This window comes from Gorilla gorilla, chromosome 21 (genome assembly GCF_029281585.2).
Source record: "Gorilla gorilla gorilla isolate KB3781 chromosome 21, NHGRI_mGorGor1-v2.1_pri, whole genome shotgun sequence".
Lineage (NCBI taxonomy): Eukaryota > Metazoa > Chordata > Mammalia > Primates > Hominidae > Gorilla > Gorilla gorilla.
This window is the reverse complement of record NC_073245.2, coordinates 59489962-59508156: the sequence shown is the minus strand read 5'-3', so window position 1 is coordinate 59508156 and position 18195 is coordinate 59489962. Positions and strand designations below refer to the sequence as shown.

Sequence of the window (18195 nt, the reverse complement as noted above, 5' to 3'; positions counted from 1 at the left end):
CATGTGCCACTACGCCCAGCTAATTTTTTGTATTTTCAGTAGAGATGGGGTTTTGCCGTGTTGCCCAGGCTGGTCTTGAACTCCTGGATTCAACCTATCCATCTGCCTTGGCCTCCCAGAGTGCTGGGATTACAGGCGTAAGCCACCGTGCCTGGCCTGGTTTTGTTTTATAGATGCACAGTCATGTAAAAATATAGGAAATATTTTATTAAATGCCTGCAGAGTTAAAAAAAAAAAAAGCGGACACCAACCAATTGCCTTTTATGTACTGGGCAGTGTTTTAAGTGCTTTTTTGTAGAAGCTGCTTTTATGTCTATTTTATCAATAAGAAAACTTAAGGTCAGAGAGTGCCTAGGGTCACATAGCTAGGGAGAAGCCACCATGGGGTTAGATGTGAGATAATGTGAAACTAGATATTGTCCCCCGCAGAGACTCTATTTTGTCAAGCAAATCTAATTTCGCTTGAAATACTTCCTGGGCTTGTTTTATTATTTATTTACTTATTTAAGAGAGGGGTCTTGCTCTGTCACCCAGGCTTGTTTTATTTATTTATTTATTTGAGGCGGGGTCTCGCTTTGTTGCCCAGGCTGGAGTGCAGTGGCTCGTTCAAGCAATTCTCCCACCTCTGCCTCCTGAGTAGCTGGGATTACAGGGGCGTGCCACCACATCCGGCTAATTTTTCCATTTTTAGTAGAGATGGGGTTTCACCGTGTTGGCCAGACTGGTCTCAAGCTCCTGACCTCACGTGATCCTCCTGCCTCCGCCTCCCCAAGTGCTGGGATTATAGGTGTGAGTCACCATGCTCAGCCTTGGACTTGTTTTAAAGAAAAGAGACTCTTTTCCTTCCCTGCCAAGCAATTTCATGGAAAATAGTTGGGGGAAGGGAACAGTGAGCGCCTTGGATACCGGACAAAAGTGTGTGGGTGAGGTGGGTGTGGAGCAGGTCAGGGGGGCGAGGTTATGATACCAGGACCAACTGGTGATAAGCTCCTGGTGGCCCTGCCTCTTGATTCTCCAGAGAAGGACTCACTCTCCTTTTTCTCGGTGACAGAGCTGAGGCTAGCTCAGGAAGGGGGAGTCATTTGCCCTGGGACAGCCCTGGACACCCCGATGCCTTCTCAGATCTGTCCTGTCTAGTAGTCCTGATCTGTGCCCGCTCACTTTGAATGCAGAATCTCACCGTGAGGCAAACTCTTACCTTGAGAGCATCTGGCTTCTGTTCCGCTCTGCCCCTCTTGCTGGAGATACGGTTCTTCAGGTCTCAGGAGAAAGACAGCAGTCAGAATGGATGAGAAGCTGGTGATTTCCAGCCCTCTGATAGAGCAGATCGATATTTTTGGGGTGTTTTAGTTTGTGTTACGATCTGGTATCACCGAGACTTGCAAACAATCCGCCTGTATTCTGAATTCAGTCCCAGGGATATGCTTTATTTCTCCTGGGTTGTTTTCTCTTAGATGCCAACTGTTGAAATGGGGGTAAAATGTAACATAAGAAGTCTATTTTGTCTTCTTCTCTTTAAAATATTGGAAAACGTGGCAGTGTTGGGTCCAGATTCCTACATGGTTGCTTTGGATAGCAACTGAGTAGATACTGCTTTCTCCCTTTCCACCAGACGTGAGTTTTCTGCTTCTGCAAAGTCCCCTTTGCTCCCCACTGCTTTCTACGGGGCTTCAGTTTGTGGTCTGTGAAATCTAAAAGGCCACCTTGGAGGTTGGGTGCAGCGGCTCACACCTATAATCCCAGCTCTTGGGGAGGCCAAGGTGGGAGGATTGCTTGAGTTCAGGAGTTCAAGACCATCCTGGGTAATATAGCGAGACCCCATTTCTACAAAAGTATACAAAAGTTAAAAAATTATCTAGGTGTGTTGTGGCGCGTGCCTGTACTTCCGCTACTTGGGAGGCTGATCTGGGAGGATTCCTTGAGTCCAGGAGTTTGAGGCTGTAGTGAGCCTTGATCATACTTCTGCTCTCCAGCTTGGGTGACAGAGGGAAACCTTGTCTCTTAAAAAAACAAGCAAAAAAGACTGGGCACGGTGGCTAACACCTATAATCCCAGCACTTTGGGAGGCCAAGGTGGGTGGATCACGAGGTCAAGAGTTCAAGACCAGCCTGGCTAACATATAGTGAAACACCGTCTCTACTAAAAATACAAAAATTAGCTGGGTGTGGTGGCACACACCTGCAGTTCTGGCTACTTGGGAAGCTGAGGCAGGAGAATTGCTTGAACCCAGGAGATGGAGGTTGCAGTGAGCTGAGATCATGCCACTGTGCTCTAGCCTGGGCAATAGAGCGAGACTGTCTCAAATAAATAAATAAATAAATAAATAAAATGAATTAATTAAACAAACAAAAAATCCCCCACAAAAGCCTTCCTTGGAAAGCTTATTCTCACCAGTTTTTCTAGCCAGAAACTGGGTTGAGGCCAGCAGATCATACATGGTAGCCAAGTTATTTCTGGGATGTCCCTGTATCAGCTGCGTGGTCACCCGCAGCAGCGGTTGTGGTGTTTCCACCTCCCCCGGGGGCCACTGGCTCTGGTTCCAGAAAAGCTGCTGCTGGCATTGTTTGTTCTGCAAAAACATGCTGTCATGGGTCTTTGCAGAGCAAAATTGGAATGTGGGGTATGGATGTTAGGAAGATGGAACTGGCCTGGGATGGGAGGTGGAAAGTGCACGCCTGGAGGCTAATGGGCTCCTTTTTCAGTGATTTTCTGTGTGAATTATCTTACATTCAAAAACATGTACCTCCTTTTAGGGATGCAGTATTCCAAAGTTTCCTTCTGTTCCTATTTCAAATGGCAATGGGAAAAAGAAGCTTTTTATGTCTGAGTGTGACCTGTGAGGAATAAGTCTCTTTTCAGAGGTGTTGTCGGATGCAGTGGCTGATTTATTTTTCTCTACTAAGAGAAAACCAAAGAGGATTGTTTCTTTAGTGGCTCACAATGACTAAGTCTATTGCACTTTTAAATGTTTTCGCTAAAGTTTTGTTGTTCATGTTCTGTTATGGTAGAACATGCTTGTTAAATGGATCATTAATCCTTCAAACCAAGTTTTTTTTTTTTTTTTTTTTAATGGAATAAGAATCTTGGCAAACATGCTTGGCTAATTTGGTTCACATCAAGAAAAAAAGCAATGTTGGAAATTACTGAAGTTGACTTAAACTCTCTTTATCTTTTGCCCTTCTAGGGCCTGGGTTCCAATAAATAATTGCTACCTCATGTCTAAAGAAATTCCTTTTTCTGTGAAAAAGACTAAGAGCATCTTCAACAGTGCCATGCAAGAGATGGAGGTTTACGTGGAGAACATCCGCAGGAAGTTTGGGGTTTTTAATTACTCTCCATTTAGGACACCCTACACACCCAACAGCCAGTATCAAATGCTGCTCGATCCCACCAACCCCAGCGCTGGCACTGCCAAGATAGACAAGCAGGAGAAGGTCAAGCTCAACTTTGACATGACGGCATCCCCCAAGATCCTGATGAGCAAGCCTGTGCTGAGTGGGGGCACAGGCCGCCGGATTTCCTTGTCGGATATGCCGCGCTCCCCCATGAGCACAAACTCTTCTGTGCACACGGGCTCCGACGTGGAGCAGGATGCTGAGAAGAAGGCCACGTCGAGCCACTTCAGTGCGAGCGAGGAGTCCATGGACTTCCTGGATAAGAGCACAGGTCAGCTCCGTGCGGGGGAGCGGGGAGGAGGCCCCTTGGACACGGGGGTTTCCCATGGGTGCACACCTGGTGGGCCCAAGCAGGTGAGCATCAAGCAATCGTGGGGAACTGTAGGGGGCCACAGAGCAGATTTTCAAGAAGTCACCAGTGGAGTTCTTGCTGCTAGTAACCCAGAAATGAGAAAAGTGTCCCCAAAAGGCCACCTGGAGGTTATACCTACAAGTAGATGGAGATGGCCAGAAATCTTGTGGAGTTCTGTTCAGATGTCACTGCATTTTGGATTATTGACTTTCCATAACACAAATAATTTTGTTTTAGTTGAAATTGTATTTTTCTGTCAAAACCCTACATTCATACTAAACAGTGCAAATCTTAGAGAAACACATATGATAAAAAATAATACTTGACCAGGCGCCGTGGCTCATGCCTGTAGTCCCAGCACTTTGGGAGGGCAAGGCAGTCAGATTGCTTTAGCTCGGGAGTTCCAGACCAACCTGGGCAACATGGCAAAAACCTTGTCTCTACCAAAAATACAAAAATTAGCTGGTCGTGGTGGCATGTGTCTATAGTCCTAGCTACTCTGGGACTATAGTTGAGGTGGGAGGATTGCCGGAGCCTGGGAGGTTGAGGCTGCAGTGAGCTATGATTGCGCTGTTGTATTCCAGCCTGGGCAAAGTGTGACCCCTTGTGAGACCCTGTCTCAAAAAACAAAAACAAAAAAAGGTAAAAAATAATAATAGTACTCTGTCTTCCCAGTGTGATCCCATTCCCTTAAAGGTCATATCCTTTAATAGTTGTGTTGTGTGTGTGTGTTTTTTTTTTTTTTTGGAGACGTAGTCTCGCTCTGTCACCCAGACTGGAGTGCAGTGGCACCATCTCAGCTCACTGCAACCTCCACCTCCTGGGTTCAAGTGATTGTCATTCCTCAGCCTCCCGAGTAGCTGGGATTACAGGTGCGCGCACTACTACATCCAGCTAATTTTTGTATTTTTAGTAGAGACAGGGTTTCACCACGTTGGCCTGGCTGGTCTCGAACTCCTGACTTCAAGTGATCCACCCGCCTTGGGTTCCCAAAGTGCTGGGATTACAGGTGTGAGCCACTGGGCCTGGCCCAAAGTCTGAGTTTTTAAGTAAAACCTCCAATTCTTAAATGTCAGGTTTTTAAGTAAAATCTCTAATTATTAAATGTCAGTTTAAGATGTCTTAGAAGATTTTCTAGAATGAATAAAGCAGGTTGGAGTACCAGCTTTAGGCTTCTGGCCTAAAGCCTTGGACAGCCTTTCACACTCGCTTCCTTCCTTGGTCTCTCTGTCTCCCTCCCTCTCTCCCTCACTCCCTTCCTTCACACAGGAATTCTTTAAGGAGCAAGCATCAGTTCTTCAGGATACCATGAATGTCCCCAAAAGTTAAAATAATGAGGACTTAGTTGTGAACTCAAATAATTCTACTGACTTTGCTTGTGTTGTTTCTTGGGAAATTTTTTTTCTTTTTTCTTTTCCTTGGGTTATTTTCAAGAACTGCTTCTAGCTGCTCCCCAGATGGTGGTAGGAGGGGTAGAGAGAGCCTGTGGCTTTTGGTTCTGTAAAATAAAGGCTGCAGTCTATATCTTTCTCTAGTTGTGATTCATAGCCGTGTGGTCCTAGACACTCATGGTTGAGTCATAGAGTTTTGTTTTGGAATTGACATAATTTGTGTTGACACAGTTTCAGAAAAGTCTTCCTTTTTACCCCCTTGTTTCTGACCAGAGTCCTTAAAAGCTTACTTTGTTTCATGACACGGTTCCATTTAAGCCAAGTTCACAAAACATGGTACTTAATTACACAAACCCTTCGGCACATTAATTCCCATAAAGAGCATGCTTTTCAGGAAATGTTTAAAATTTTAACCTTGGCAGCGACTTTGTGAATTAGTGTTGCCTGAACTTTCATTGCCATGGTTTTCTGCCATATTTTATTACAGACTTAGATATGAAAATTGTAACGCAGCTTTGTCCTAAGCTAAACACAGTGTATAGGCTCGTGTGTTTAAATTGCTTGTTGTGGCTTTTCCTAATATATGTGAAATTAATACATAACTAGTAAAATGAAACATGGCATATATATGACCATTGGTTCTCCTGCACCACATTTCAAAAAATTCAGTTTTATAGGAATATAAGAACAGGGATAATGTGTTTAATTTAGCTTCTGTCTTCCCTTGGGAGGTACAAAAGGAGAAAGATAAATGACATCAGACTTCCTGGAAAAATACCTCATTCTCTGAGTGCTTTTTAGGTGAGAAGTTAGTCGAATCCCCCATTTGAGTAGACTTTAAAGTCCCTTTCCTAAAATATAATCTCCTTGATGGTATGTGCTTAGGTCATTTTACTAATCATGAATTAGCCAATGTGTAGTGTAGGAAGAGAGAGTGATATTGAAAATTATTTTACTCTTACAAATTGCCCCCTTTTCTGTCAGGGGCTAGATAGTATGTATTTTAGGCTTTTTGGGTCTTTTTTCCAACTCTGCAACTATTTAGTGATTGTTGCACTAACGTAGCCACAAGCTGCTGTAGTCCCAGCTACTAAGGAGGCTGAGCTGGGAGGATCAATTAAGCCTAGGAGTTTGAGGCCACAATGACCTGTGATTGTGCCACTGCACTCCAGCCTGGACAATAGAGTGAGACCCTAGCTCAATAAACAGCTAGCTAGATAGAAGAAAATAGAGCAGCCATAGACAGTTAAAACTTTTTAAATGGACACCGGAATTTATTTATTTATTTAAATTTTTATATTTTTTGAGATGAAGTCTTGCTCTGTTGCCCAGGCTAGAGTGCAGTGCTACGATCTCGGCTCACTGCAACCTCCACCTCCTGGGTTCAAGTAATCCTCCCACCTCAGCCTCCCGAGTAGCTGGAATTACAGGCATGCGCTACCGTGCCCAGATGTTCTTTGTATTTTTAGTAGAGACAGGGTTTCACCATGTTGGCCAGGCTGGTCTGAAACTCCTGATCTCAGGTAATCCGCCCGCCTCAGTCTCCCAAGGTGTCCAGACACTGGAATTTAAATTTCATATAAGTTGTATGTTTCATGAGCTATTTATTCTTTTCCCCCACAACCATTAAGAAAATGTTAAAATATCTTTCTTCGCTTGCAGGCCCCTCAGGAACAGGTGATATGCCCAATTTGACCCTTGAGCTATAGTTTGCCAACCACTATTACAGACTAAGAGGATTAGAAGAAACTGAGTCAGTCTTCACATTTTACAGAAGGCAAATTGAGAGCCATGCAGAGTGTAAGGGAGGTGTGAAAGTCCCCACAGCCAGATTCTGCATCCATACCTGTTTCCTTTCTCTGCACCCTACTGCCATCTGCTGTTAGCAGTGATAATAGCATTTAGTGGAGGGAGATGGGAAATTTGTATTAAAATGCTTCCACAGTCAGGATAATATAATTGAGATAAGACAGTAGTTCACCCAAAACCGTGTAAAATAATTGCCATGTCATAGAATAGAAAATAATATAGTAGCCTCACCAGTGAAAGTTTTGTAACCAGTAACATAAAACTACAGATTGAAATGTTATTGCATAAAACTTGTACAACAGTATAGAAATCTTGTTTTTGTTTAGAAGATTGGAGAACTCAGAGCTGTGTGCCTATAATCCTTAGAACTGGATATTTAGCCTTCTAAGAAGCACTTTGCTCAGCCAGAAGCCTTTAACTCACAGTGTCCTATAATCTTGCTAGCTAGGTGGCCTAAGTGGTTAATATTCTCAGTGATTTTTGTAGTTCCCCCTTTATATAGACCTCCTGGCCAGAATGGTTACCTTCACCGGTATTTGTTTGCGCGATCTCGATGTAAGTTATTAATATGTATTAGGGTCAGAGTCGGGGGGCCTGACATTCACCACCCTCTGGGCTAATGGTCCTTTGGTCTGGTAGCTACACTGTGAGTTACCATTTAAGAAAGGAAAGAGGGTCCGGGTGCGGTGGTTCACGTCTGTAATCCCAGCACTTTGGGAGGTCGAGACAAGCGGATCACGAGGTCAGGAGATTGAGACCATCCTGGCTAACACGGTGAAACCCCGTCTCTACTAAAAATACAAAAAATTAGCTGGGCGTGGTGGCATGTGCCTGTAATCCCAGCTACTTGGGAGGCTGAGGCAGGAGAATTGCTTGAATCCGGGAGGCAGAGCTTGCAGTGAGCCGAGATCGCACCACTGCACTCCAGCCTGGGCAACAGAGTGAGACTCTGTCTCAAAAAAAAAAAAAAGAGGTTTCATATTACTCCCCCCCTTTTTTTTATAATTGTGAAATCAATACGTTTTTGTCGTAAATTAGTTCTTTATTACAGAATTTAAAGTCACTGATGGCTGGGTGCAGTGGCTCATGCCTGTAATTCCAGCGCTTTGGGAGGCCAAGGTGGGCGGATCACTTGAGGTCAGGAGTTTGAGACCAGCCTGGCCAACATGGCGAAACCCCGTCTCTACTAAAAATACAAAAACTTAGCCAGGCGTGGTGGCACACGCCTGCAGTCCCAACTACACAGGAGGCTGAGGCAGGAGAATCACTTGAACCTGGGAGGCGGAGGTTGCAGTGAGCTTGAGATCACGCCACTGTACTCCAGCCTGGGAGACAGAGCGAGACTCCATCTCAATCGATCAGTCAATGAAATAAAGTCACTGAGAATCTCACCTCTCACAGCCAGCCCTTAGATTGTGTTTCCAGCGCTTTTTATATGTGGTTATAAGTCCTACTGTTAAGCTGAAAGCTCAAATACAGGGATCAGGCAGATATGGCAGTGAGTAAGGTTGGGGAGTGGTAGGTAGAGACTGGGATGAATGAAAGCAGACATACGTTTCTTTCTATACCTGTTACACATCGTGTGCTTGTGTGTGCATATGGGTGTATAACACTTAACCCAAGGGGTACGGACTTTTCTGATACATAGTGCATGCTAGAGGTACTACAGCAGCTTGGGGCTACTTTAGTGCTACAATGATAAGCAGCTCTTTCATAAGGGAATACAGTAGGGCAAATGCTAGCATGCACCATGTATCAGAAGAGTCAGTAGCTCTTGGGTAAGTTTTACACACCCATGTTACCCATAAGTGTTACACACGGCTAATAGGTCATGAGCTCCCAAGACACTGAGCTAGAGAGTTGTGCCTTCCTGAAAGAGACCAGGGACCTTTTCCTCCTGCTGGTTCTTGCCACATAGGAGTATGGGCTCTGTATTGAGAGATTTCTGGTTTTTCTTTCTTTTCTTTTTTCTTTTTAGATGGAGTCTCACTCTGTCGTCCAGGCTGGAGTACAGTGGTGCGATCTCGGCTCACTGCAAGCTCCGCCTCCCGGGTTCACGCCATTCTCCTGCCTCAGCCTCCCGAGTAGCTGGGACTACAGGTGTTCGCCGCCACGCCCGGCTAATTTTTTGTATTTTTAGTAGAGACGGGGTTTTACCATGTTAGCCAGGATGGTCTCGATCTCCTGACCTCTGCTCGCCTCTGCCTCCCAAAGTGCTGGGATTACAGGCGTGAGCCACTGCACCCGGCCGATTTCTGTTTTTTCAAGAGAACCCTCAAATTAAAAAAAATGGGAACTACTCCAGCTTTTTCTTTTTGTTTCTTTCTTTCTTTTTTTTTTTTAAAGAGACAGGGTCCTCACTATGTTGCCCAGGCTGGTCTCAGACTCTTGGGCTTAAGCGATCCTCCCGCCTTAGCCTCCTGAGTAGCTGGGGCTACAGGCACATACCACCACACCCAGCTATTAACTTCTATGTACTGGCTCACATTTTTAAATAAATAAAAGCTACAGCACATTAAATGCACCTGTGAACTCCTTGGTTCATGGATCACCTGTTTGCAATGTCTGGTGTAGACTGTAGAATTTATTTTTTTAAAGCTTAACCTTGTATTCTTTTTTAATTTTTAATTTTTATACATTAAAAAAACTTTTTTTTTTTTTTTTTGAGATGGAGTTTCACTCTTGTCTTCCAGGCTGGAGTGCAATGGTGCGATCTTGGCTCACTGTAAACTCTACCACCTGGGTTTAAGCGATTCTCCTGCCTCAGCCTCCCGAGTAGCTGGGATTTTTTTTTTTTTTTTAAGAGACAGGGTCACACTCTATCTCTCAGGCTGGAGTTCAGTGGTGTGATCATGGCCCACTGTAGCCTTCAACTCTTGGGCTCAAGCAGTCCCCGCTGCCTCAGCCTCCTGAGTAGCTAGGAGTACAAGTGTGCGCCACCACACCTAGCTATACACCTAGTATAGATGATGTCTTGCTATGTTACCCAGGCTAGTCTCAAACTCCTGGGCTCAAACAATCTGCCTGCCTCAGCCTCCCAAAATGCTGGGTTAATAGGCATGAGGCACCATGCCTGGTCCATAGCCTTGTATTCTGAATATGTGTTTCTGTGTTAGTGAATAACCCTTCAAAACAGCATTTTTACCAACACATCCTGACCCATCCTAGACCATCTGGCCATGCTCTGCTCATCTGTGCATGGCACCATAGGAGTTGTGCAAGGTGCGGCACTTTGAACATACAGGTTCTTTCTGAGGTTTTATAACTGGAGGACGTTTAGCGTGAATCATTCAATCCGCCTCTCCACCCCACCCAGAGTGCTGGGGTGCATGGGAGGGAAGGGGCATTTTTTTCCTAATTTAATTCCAAGGCTCATGTTTCCTACTATAGTCAGAACAACCCTTCACGCAGGCTAAGATTTTGTAAATGTAGATAATAAATGATGTGTTTCAGCCCACACTTGTGAATTGTACATCAAAATATGAAATCTGGTTAAATTATTTGTGACTTCAGAGGCAATTAATTAGTTCTTCCTTTGGGCAAAATGTATGGCTTTATAAAAGGATTGGCGTCTGTTTCAAAGTTTTAATTGAAACAAGCATTTCCAAGTCTTTTTGCTTTTGAAATGTCTGGAGTGATTCGAAGCAGGTTTTTCTCAACCTCAGGACCATTGACATTTAAGGCCAGATAATTCTGTATTATGAGGCTGTTCTGTGCACCTAGGATGCTGAGCACCATCTCTGGCCTCCATGCCAGTACCACCCACACCCTCATGTATATTGACTTGGATTTTTTTGTGATCTGCTTAGTCATATCTGTTTTTTTATTTTTATTTTTTTATTTTTTTTGAGCTGGAGTCCCACTCTGTTGCCCAGGCTGGAGTGCAGTGGCGTGATCTCGGCTCACTGCAACCTCCGCCTCCCAGGTTTAAGCAGTTCTCTTGCCTCAGCCCCCCAAGTAGCTGGGATTACAGGCATGTGCCACCACACCTGGCTGGTTTTTTATTTTTAGTAGAGAGGGGTTTTGCCATGTTGGCCAGGCTGGTCTCGAACTCCTGACCTCAGGTGATCTGCCTGCCTTGGCCTCCCAAAGTGCTGGGATTACAGGTGTGAGCCACTGCGCCTGGCCTTGTCATATCTCTTCTTTGGATTGTTAATCACTCTTTTAGCAAGCACCTTGTGTTTAGTAGGTGTATAACATTAGGGAGATTGTTTGATATTTTTGTATGAAAAAGGTTTTATCTGGTTGTCATTGTTTCTTTTTCTTTCTTTTTTTTTTTTTTTTTGAGATGGAGTCTCTGTCACCCAGGCTGGAGTGTAGTGGTGTAATCTCGGCTCACCGCCACCTCCGCATCCCAGGTTCAGGCGATTCTCCTGCCTCAGCCTCTTGAACAGCTGGGGTTACAGGCGTGTACCACCACGCCTGCCTACTTGTTGTATTTTTAGTAGAGACGGGGTTTCACCAGGGCCGGGTGCGGTGGCTCACACCTGTAATCCCAGCACTTTGGGAGGCCGAGGCGGGTGGATCACGAGGTCAGGAGATCGAGACCATCCTGGCTAACACGGTGAAACACCGTCTCTATTAAAAATACAAAAAATTAGCCAGGCATGGTGGCAGGCGCCTGTAATCCCAGCTACTCGGGAGGCTGAGGCAGGAGAATGGCGTGAACCCGGGAGGCAGAGCCTGCAGTGAGCCGAGATCGCGCCACTGCACTCCAGCCTGGGTGAGAGAGCGAGACTCCCTTCTGAAGAAAAAAAAAAAAGAGACGGGGTTTCACCATGTGGGCCAGGCTGGTCTCAAACTCCTGACCTCAAGTGATGCATCTGCTTCCGCCTCCCGAAGTGTTGGACCAGTCGAGACTCACCGCGACCGGCCTCGTCATTGTTTGTTTATTGCTTATCATGACTACAGCAGTGAGAAGAGAAATGGAAACCTCCTTCTTCAATTATTTTATGCACTGCTCATTCAGTAAATGTATTAGGCACCTGATGAGCATCCAGAGGTATCCTGGATGCCTGCTGGCCAGCGCAGATCCTGCTCTTTCAGGGCCAATATTTTCATGTCAAAAGGAAGACAGTAGGCCAGAGACACTTGGGCCACTTTAGGTGGCCAACAAGGGAGGCCTTCGAGGAGGTGATGTTTGAGCTGGGACCTGACCATGGAGGAATTCGAGCCAGTGTGATCTAGGGTGGGCATGAAAGGCTTCCCTTGGGAACCTCAGGCACAAAGGCTTGAGGTGTGAACAGACTTGATCTTCCAGGGTGGCCCGCAGGTCACTGTGGCCGGACATTCCAGGAGGTAGAAAGGAAAGGTTGGGTTTGAGGTTGGAGAGGACGTTGGATTTTATTCTGGGGAATGAGGTGCCTCTGGATGTTTTTAGGTGATGGAGCAATATGCCCTCATTTCAGGGGTTCTGCCCTGGCTGCTGTGTGGAGAGTGCCCTGGAAGAAGGGTGCTGTGCACATGGTGGGGAGACCTGTGGGAAGTGCTTACGGGGTCTCCGTGGGAAATGATGGGCAGGGCAGTGTTGCCCAGTCTTTTAATTGCCCCCCCCCCGCCCTGGCCCTGAACCATTTTAGACATTTTCTTCCTATTTACTCCCCCTGAGATCTTTTAAAAAAATGAGGTCAAATTCACATAACATAAAATTTACCATTTTGAACAGATCAGTGGCATTTAGTGCATTCACAGTGCTGTGCAGCCACCACCTCTGTCTAGTTCTAAAACATTTCCGTCACTCCAAAATAAAACCCTGTACCCACTAAACAGCCACTCCCCGTCCCCCACAAACTTCCACCCCTACCTCTCACCCCATAGCCTGCCCCTAACAACAACCAATTTGTGTTCTGTTTGAGCTGACTTTCCTATTCTGGGTATTTTGTTTCAGTGAAATGAAAGAATATGGGGCCTTTTGTGTCTGGCTTCTTTAACTTAGCATCATGTTTTCAAGTCAGCCACACTGCAGCACGTATCAGAACTTCATTCCTTTTATGACTCAGTAACGTTCTATTGTGGGGATACCTCAGTTTGTCCATTGATGGACAGTCAGTTGTTTCTACCTCTTGCCTATTGTGAATAGTGCTGCTGTGCACATTCGTATCCAAGGATTTGTTTGTGTACCTATTTTCAATTTTGGATAGGTACTTACCTAAGAGTGGACTTTCATGAAATTTGAAAATATCGTAGATCTGTTTATGTACTGTCTATACACAGCACACACACACACACACACACACACACACACAGTGCTTTGTACATAAAAGGAATAGTAAGATAAGATTTTTTCACCCCCTAAAAATTATTTTTGCCCCGTTGGGGGCCATACGGTCCTTGTTGAGATGCATGGACTAGGGTGATAGTAGTGGAGGTGGAGATGAGTGCAGAGATTTGGGATATGTTTAGGAAGAGGAGTGCAGAGGCCTTCCTGAAGAGTTGGGTAAATTCAGGCATGAGAGCAAAGGAGGCATTAAGAATGGGCTGAGTGTAGTGGCTCAAACATCTGTAATCCCAGCACTTTGGGAGGCCTAGGTGGGTAGATCACCTGAGGTCTGCAGTTCGAGATCAGCCTGGCCAACATGGTGAAACCCCCATCTCTACTAAAAATACAAAAATTAGCCGGGCGTGGTGGTGGGCGCCTGTAATCCCAGCTGCTTGTGAGGCTGAGGCAGGAGAATCCACTTGAACCCGGGAGATGGAGGTTGCTGTGAGCTGAGATTGCACCATTGCACTGCAGCCTGGGCAACAAGAGTGAAACTCCATCACTCTCCCCGCCCCCTCCCCCCTAAAAACAAAAAGAATGATCGAGGTGTGTTTGGCCTTCAGCCACCGGGTGGGTGGCCGTGACATTCATGATATTGGGAGGACAAGACAGGTGCAGGGTGTTTCACAGACTGGGGAGGTAGGATTGGTGGCACTAGGAGGTGGACATAGGAGACCTGTTTCTCAGGAAGATGCAGAGGAGGGTTTTGCAGCGTGAGGCTTGTGGGTTGCTAGTGACTCTCATGTATGTCCTTTTCCTGATTCCATGAAGCTTTGCAGTCCCAGATGCCTTAGGAGGATGGGCCCTGCCCTTCACTGGCTGGGTAGAGTGTGAACGAGACCCATCTCCATGGGAAACCAATGTTTTCCTGACACCCTTATTCTTGCCATATCCAAGTGCTATGCTTAAAACCATTTTTTAATATTTAGAACATACCTCTTAAATCTCAGTACTTGTTTATTTATTAACAAAGGAAATAGATCCATCAAATTAAAGGCCTGTTCTAGTTATTAATTTTTTAGCACACATGAATGTATATACAGAATTATAAAAATAGGCTGGGCGTGATGGCTCACACCTGTAATCCCAGCACTTTGGGAGGCCAAGGTGGGTGGGTCACCTGAGATCAGGAGTTCGAGATCAGCCTGGCCAACATGGCAAAACCCCATCTCTACTAAAAATATAAAAAGATTAGTTGGGCATGGTGGCAAATACCTGTAGCCCCAGCTACTCAGGAGGCTGAGGCAGGAGATTTGCTTGAACCTGGCAGGCAGAGGTTGCAGTGAGCTGAGATCACCCCACTGCATTCCAGCTTGGGCAACAGAGCAAGACTTTGTCTCAAAACAAACAAACAAACAAACAAACTTGACCTGTCGAGCAGGAAAATGTGGATTCACTTGGCTGTGTTCTACGTGCGACAGCATCTTTGAGTGTTTTTGTTTGTTTGTTCCTGCTACCCTTTAGGGTTGGATGTCCTTGTCAATGTTCTCTGCAGTCCCAAGCAGGGTATTTGAAAGTATAGTAAGGCCCTCCCTGTTAGACCTTGCCAGTTTGCTTATGGGAATACAATTAGAGAAGCCCCGGTCTTTAATCCTCAAGGGGAATCTATTACACAGATATTTGAGCAGCTGCAAATTGCTTTTGGAATGAGGTAGAACATAAATGAATTAATAAGGTTAAAAATTCGAATGCTAAAGATTTTATTGGGAATACTTCCGTTAAAATGCCGATATATATATATATATATATATTTTTTTTTTTTTTTTTTTGGGGACAGGGTCTCCCTCTGTGTCCCAGGCTGGAATGCAGTGGCATGATCACGGTTCACTGCAGTCTTGACCTCCCAGGCTCAATGGATCCTCCCATCTCAGTCTCCCAAGTAGCTGAGACTACAGGGGTGTGCCACCATGCCCGGCTAAATTTTTTGTATTTTTAGTAGAGATGAGGTTTCGCCATGTTACCCAGGCTGGTCTCGAACTTCCGAGCTCAAGTGATCCTCCCACCTCAGCCTCCCAAGGTGCTGGGATTACAGGGGTGAACCACCGCACCTGGCCTATTCTTGTTTCTTCGTGTAACAAACACTTCAGTTCTATGTCTTACAGCACCAGTGATAGGACTAATAATAATATAGCAGCCCCCCCCCCCCAGTGAAGGAATGTGGCATGCCACGTGCTAGGCCAATTCTATTAATTCTTGCAGTAAAACAGATTTATTGTGTTAAAAACTTAATTATAGGCTGGGCACAGTGACTCATGCCTGTAATCCCAGCACTTCGGGAGGCTGAGGCGGGTGGATCCCTTGAGGCCAGGAGTTCCAGACCAGCCTGGCCAACATGGTAAAACCCTGTCTCTACTAAAAATACAAAAAATAGCCGGGTGTGATAGCAGGAGCCTGAAGTTCTAGCTATTTGGGAGGCTGAGGCAGGAGAATCGCTTGAATCCAGGAGGCAGAGGTTGCAATGAGCCGAGATTGCACAACTGCACTCCAGCCTGGGTGACAGAGCGAGACTCCATCTCAAAAAAACAAAAGCAAAGAAAACTTATTTCTGAAAACAATTTCTGATATTTATTGCGCACTTGCTGGGCACCAATTGACATAGATCGACGACATTGATCCTCACTCCCTTCTCATTTCCGGGTGAGGAAAAGGATTCCCAGCTGCATGCCTACTCCATCCCTATGTGACGTGTCAGTTTCAGCACTTTTGACGTTTGGGGCCAGATAACTCTTTCTTGTGGGGGCCGCTCTGTGCATGGCAGAAGATTTAGCAGCGTTTTGGTCTCTAGCTCCTAGATGCCAGTAGCAACCCCCCACTCTCCTAAAATGTCTGGATGCAATGCCCAGTGTGCCCTGGAGAGAAGAATTGCTCATAGCCGAGAATCAGTGGTTCAGAGGATAACCCCAAAGCCCTAGAGGTTAATGGGGAAATAGAAAATAAAACCACTCTAATAGCAAACAGTAACAGAGTACTTACTGCATGCCAGGCACTGTTCAGATGATTGATTTAATCCTCACAGCAGCCTGATGAGATGTAGCTACTGTTGTTGTCCCTTTGTATCATATTATTAGTGTCTCTCTTTGCTGCTGCCAGGAAGAGGGAGGCAGAGGTGCCAGTAACTGGCCCAGGGTTACACAGCAGGGCAACAGCTGAGCCGGGGCTTGAATCCACAGTGTCTGGCTTCTAATCCGTGCTCGAATCCAGGCCTCTTTACGTCTGGAGTCTTTCCCACTATATTACATTAACAGTAATGCAGGCAGGTCCTGGCACCAGAGCTGCCTAGCTTACTTGGATTCACCAGCCAAGTGGTATGTGAGTTTCAACACACTGAAGCCTTGTTCTGAGTTTTCTAATTTGTCAGGTGAGGAAACTGAGGCAAGTGCTGCCCACACAAGTGTCCCAGCACTTTCGAAGCCTCTGGGGAGTCTCAGTTCCTAACTCCAATTTGCCATCCACAAATTTCTTTCCAGCACCAGATCAACTCATAATGTTTCTTGCTCGTCTTGGAAGAGTTGGCTGTCATTGTTGTCAGTGATGCCTTTAGTCCCAGCTGTTTTTAAATGGGCCCAAGAGGCATTAACAGGACAGTCCCAGTACCATGGAGGGGCAAGGACAAAGGGGCAGGATTTGAAGGATCTTTAGGACGCTTGTTGGCCCCTATGAATGCTTGCTTTTTTAAACTTAAGTGGTTTTTTGTCCTAACCCTGTGAAATGAGGCAGGGGAGAAGCAGGTCATAGGTCATTTTAAGGTATTTTTAAAAGCCTTAGGCATAGGTACAGTTCTCTCTCCTCCTGTAAAAGTTTGAAATACAGTAAAGAAGGACATAATTTACCAACGTCTCCCTCACTCCATCTGGTACTGGGTTTGGCTTTACATAGCCTCAAGAACCTTTGAAATGGGAGCTGGAGATTTCCCAAGGGGCCAAGTTGGTCCCTGGCAGGTGCAGTGGCTGCGTGTGAGCTGGCCATGGTGTCTTTCCACAAACGGATGATACGCATTTGTAAGCCTGGCTCCCGTTCTCCACATCTGGACCATGTGGGGGTTGGTTTAATCGCTATTTATGTTGAGATTTATATCCGTGAATGGGCCAAACCAATTTCAGTGGCAGCTTAGCCGATTTGTCTTAGAGCTTTGTGCTTAATAGAGTAACTGGGGAGACCTTCTTCATTTGTGGCTTTAACGGTTTCACATCCGGTTAAAGCCCTTTGCTGAAAATAAATGGCCAACCTGCTATGCCCCACCCCACCCCATTCGTGATACTGTAGCGGCCTTGTTGAAATCAAACACAATTTCATAATCTCTCCATTCTCTCCCTACACCACACCTACACGTTTTACTTGTTTATTTGTAAACCTGTCTTTTAACAATGCCATACTTTTTCAGCTTCACCAGCCTCCACCAAGACGGGACAAGCAGGGAGTTTATCCGGCAGCCCAAAGCCCTTCTCTCCTCAACTGTCAGCTCCTATCACGACGAAAACGGACAAAACCTCCACCACCGGCAGCATCCTGAATCTTAACCTGGGTCAGTCAGAATTTTTGCCAGTATCTTTCTGTGGCAACTGTGGATATTTTTGCAAATGACGTATCCTCTTTTGTATGTGGTTCTTGAACCTTTAACTCTTTTCTCTATGCAAAAAATGCAAAAGTTTCAGTGGATGAAGGTGAGAAAAGATCTGTGAAAAGAATAAGTAAGGGATTTTCTGGGGCTTATTGACATACAAATTACTTTTTTTTTTTGAGATGGAGTTTCGCTCTTGTTGCCCAGGCTGGAGTGCAAGGGTGCGGTCTCGGCTCCCTGCAACCTCCGCGTCCCGGGTTGAAGCGATTCTCCTGCCTCAGCCTCCTGAGCAGCTAAGATTACAGGAGTACGCCACCACACCTGGCTAAGTTTTCTATTTTTAGTAGAGACAGAGTTTCACCATGTTGGCCAGGCTGGTCTCAAACCCCGACCTCAGGTGATCCACCCATCTCTGCCTCCAAAAGTAATGG

General features: G+C 45.6%; 1 protein-coding gene across 50 annotated transcripts in view; it reads left to right on the top strand.

Annotated features, from left to right (window-relative positions):
- The window catches only part of ZMYND8 (zinc finger MYND-type containing 8), a 158962-nt gene that overhangs the window by 88346 nt on the left and 52421 nt on the right, over positions 1-18195 (top strand). For all 50 annotated transcript variants that reach the window (XR_008674577.2, XM_019017197.3, XM_019017198.3 and 47 more), the window contains 2 exons: positions 3185-3666; positions 17588-17728. Coding sequence is in view for 49 of the 50 variants with exons in the window: in XM_019017197.3 (XP_018872742.2) it covers positions 3185-3666; positions 17588-17728 (623 nt within the window). In the remaining variant the exon portion in view is untranslated. The remainder of the gene's footprint in view (positions 1-3184; positions 3667-17587; positions 17729-18195) is intronic.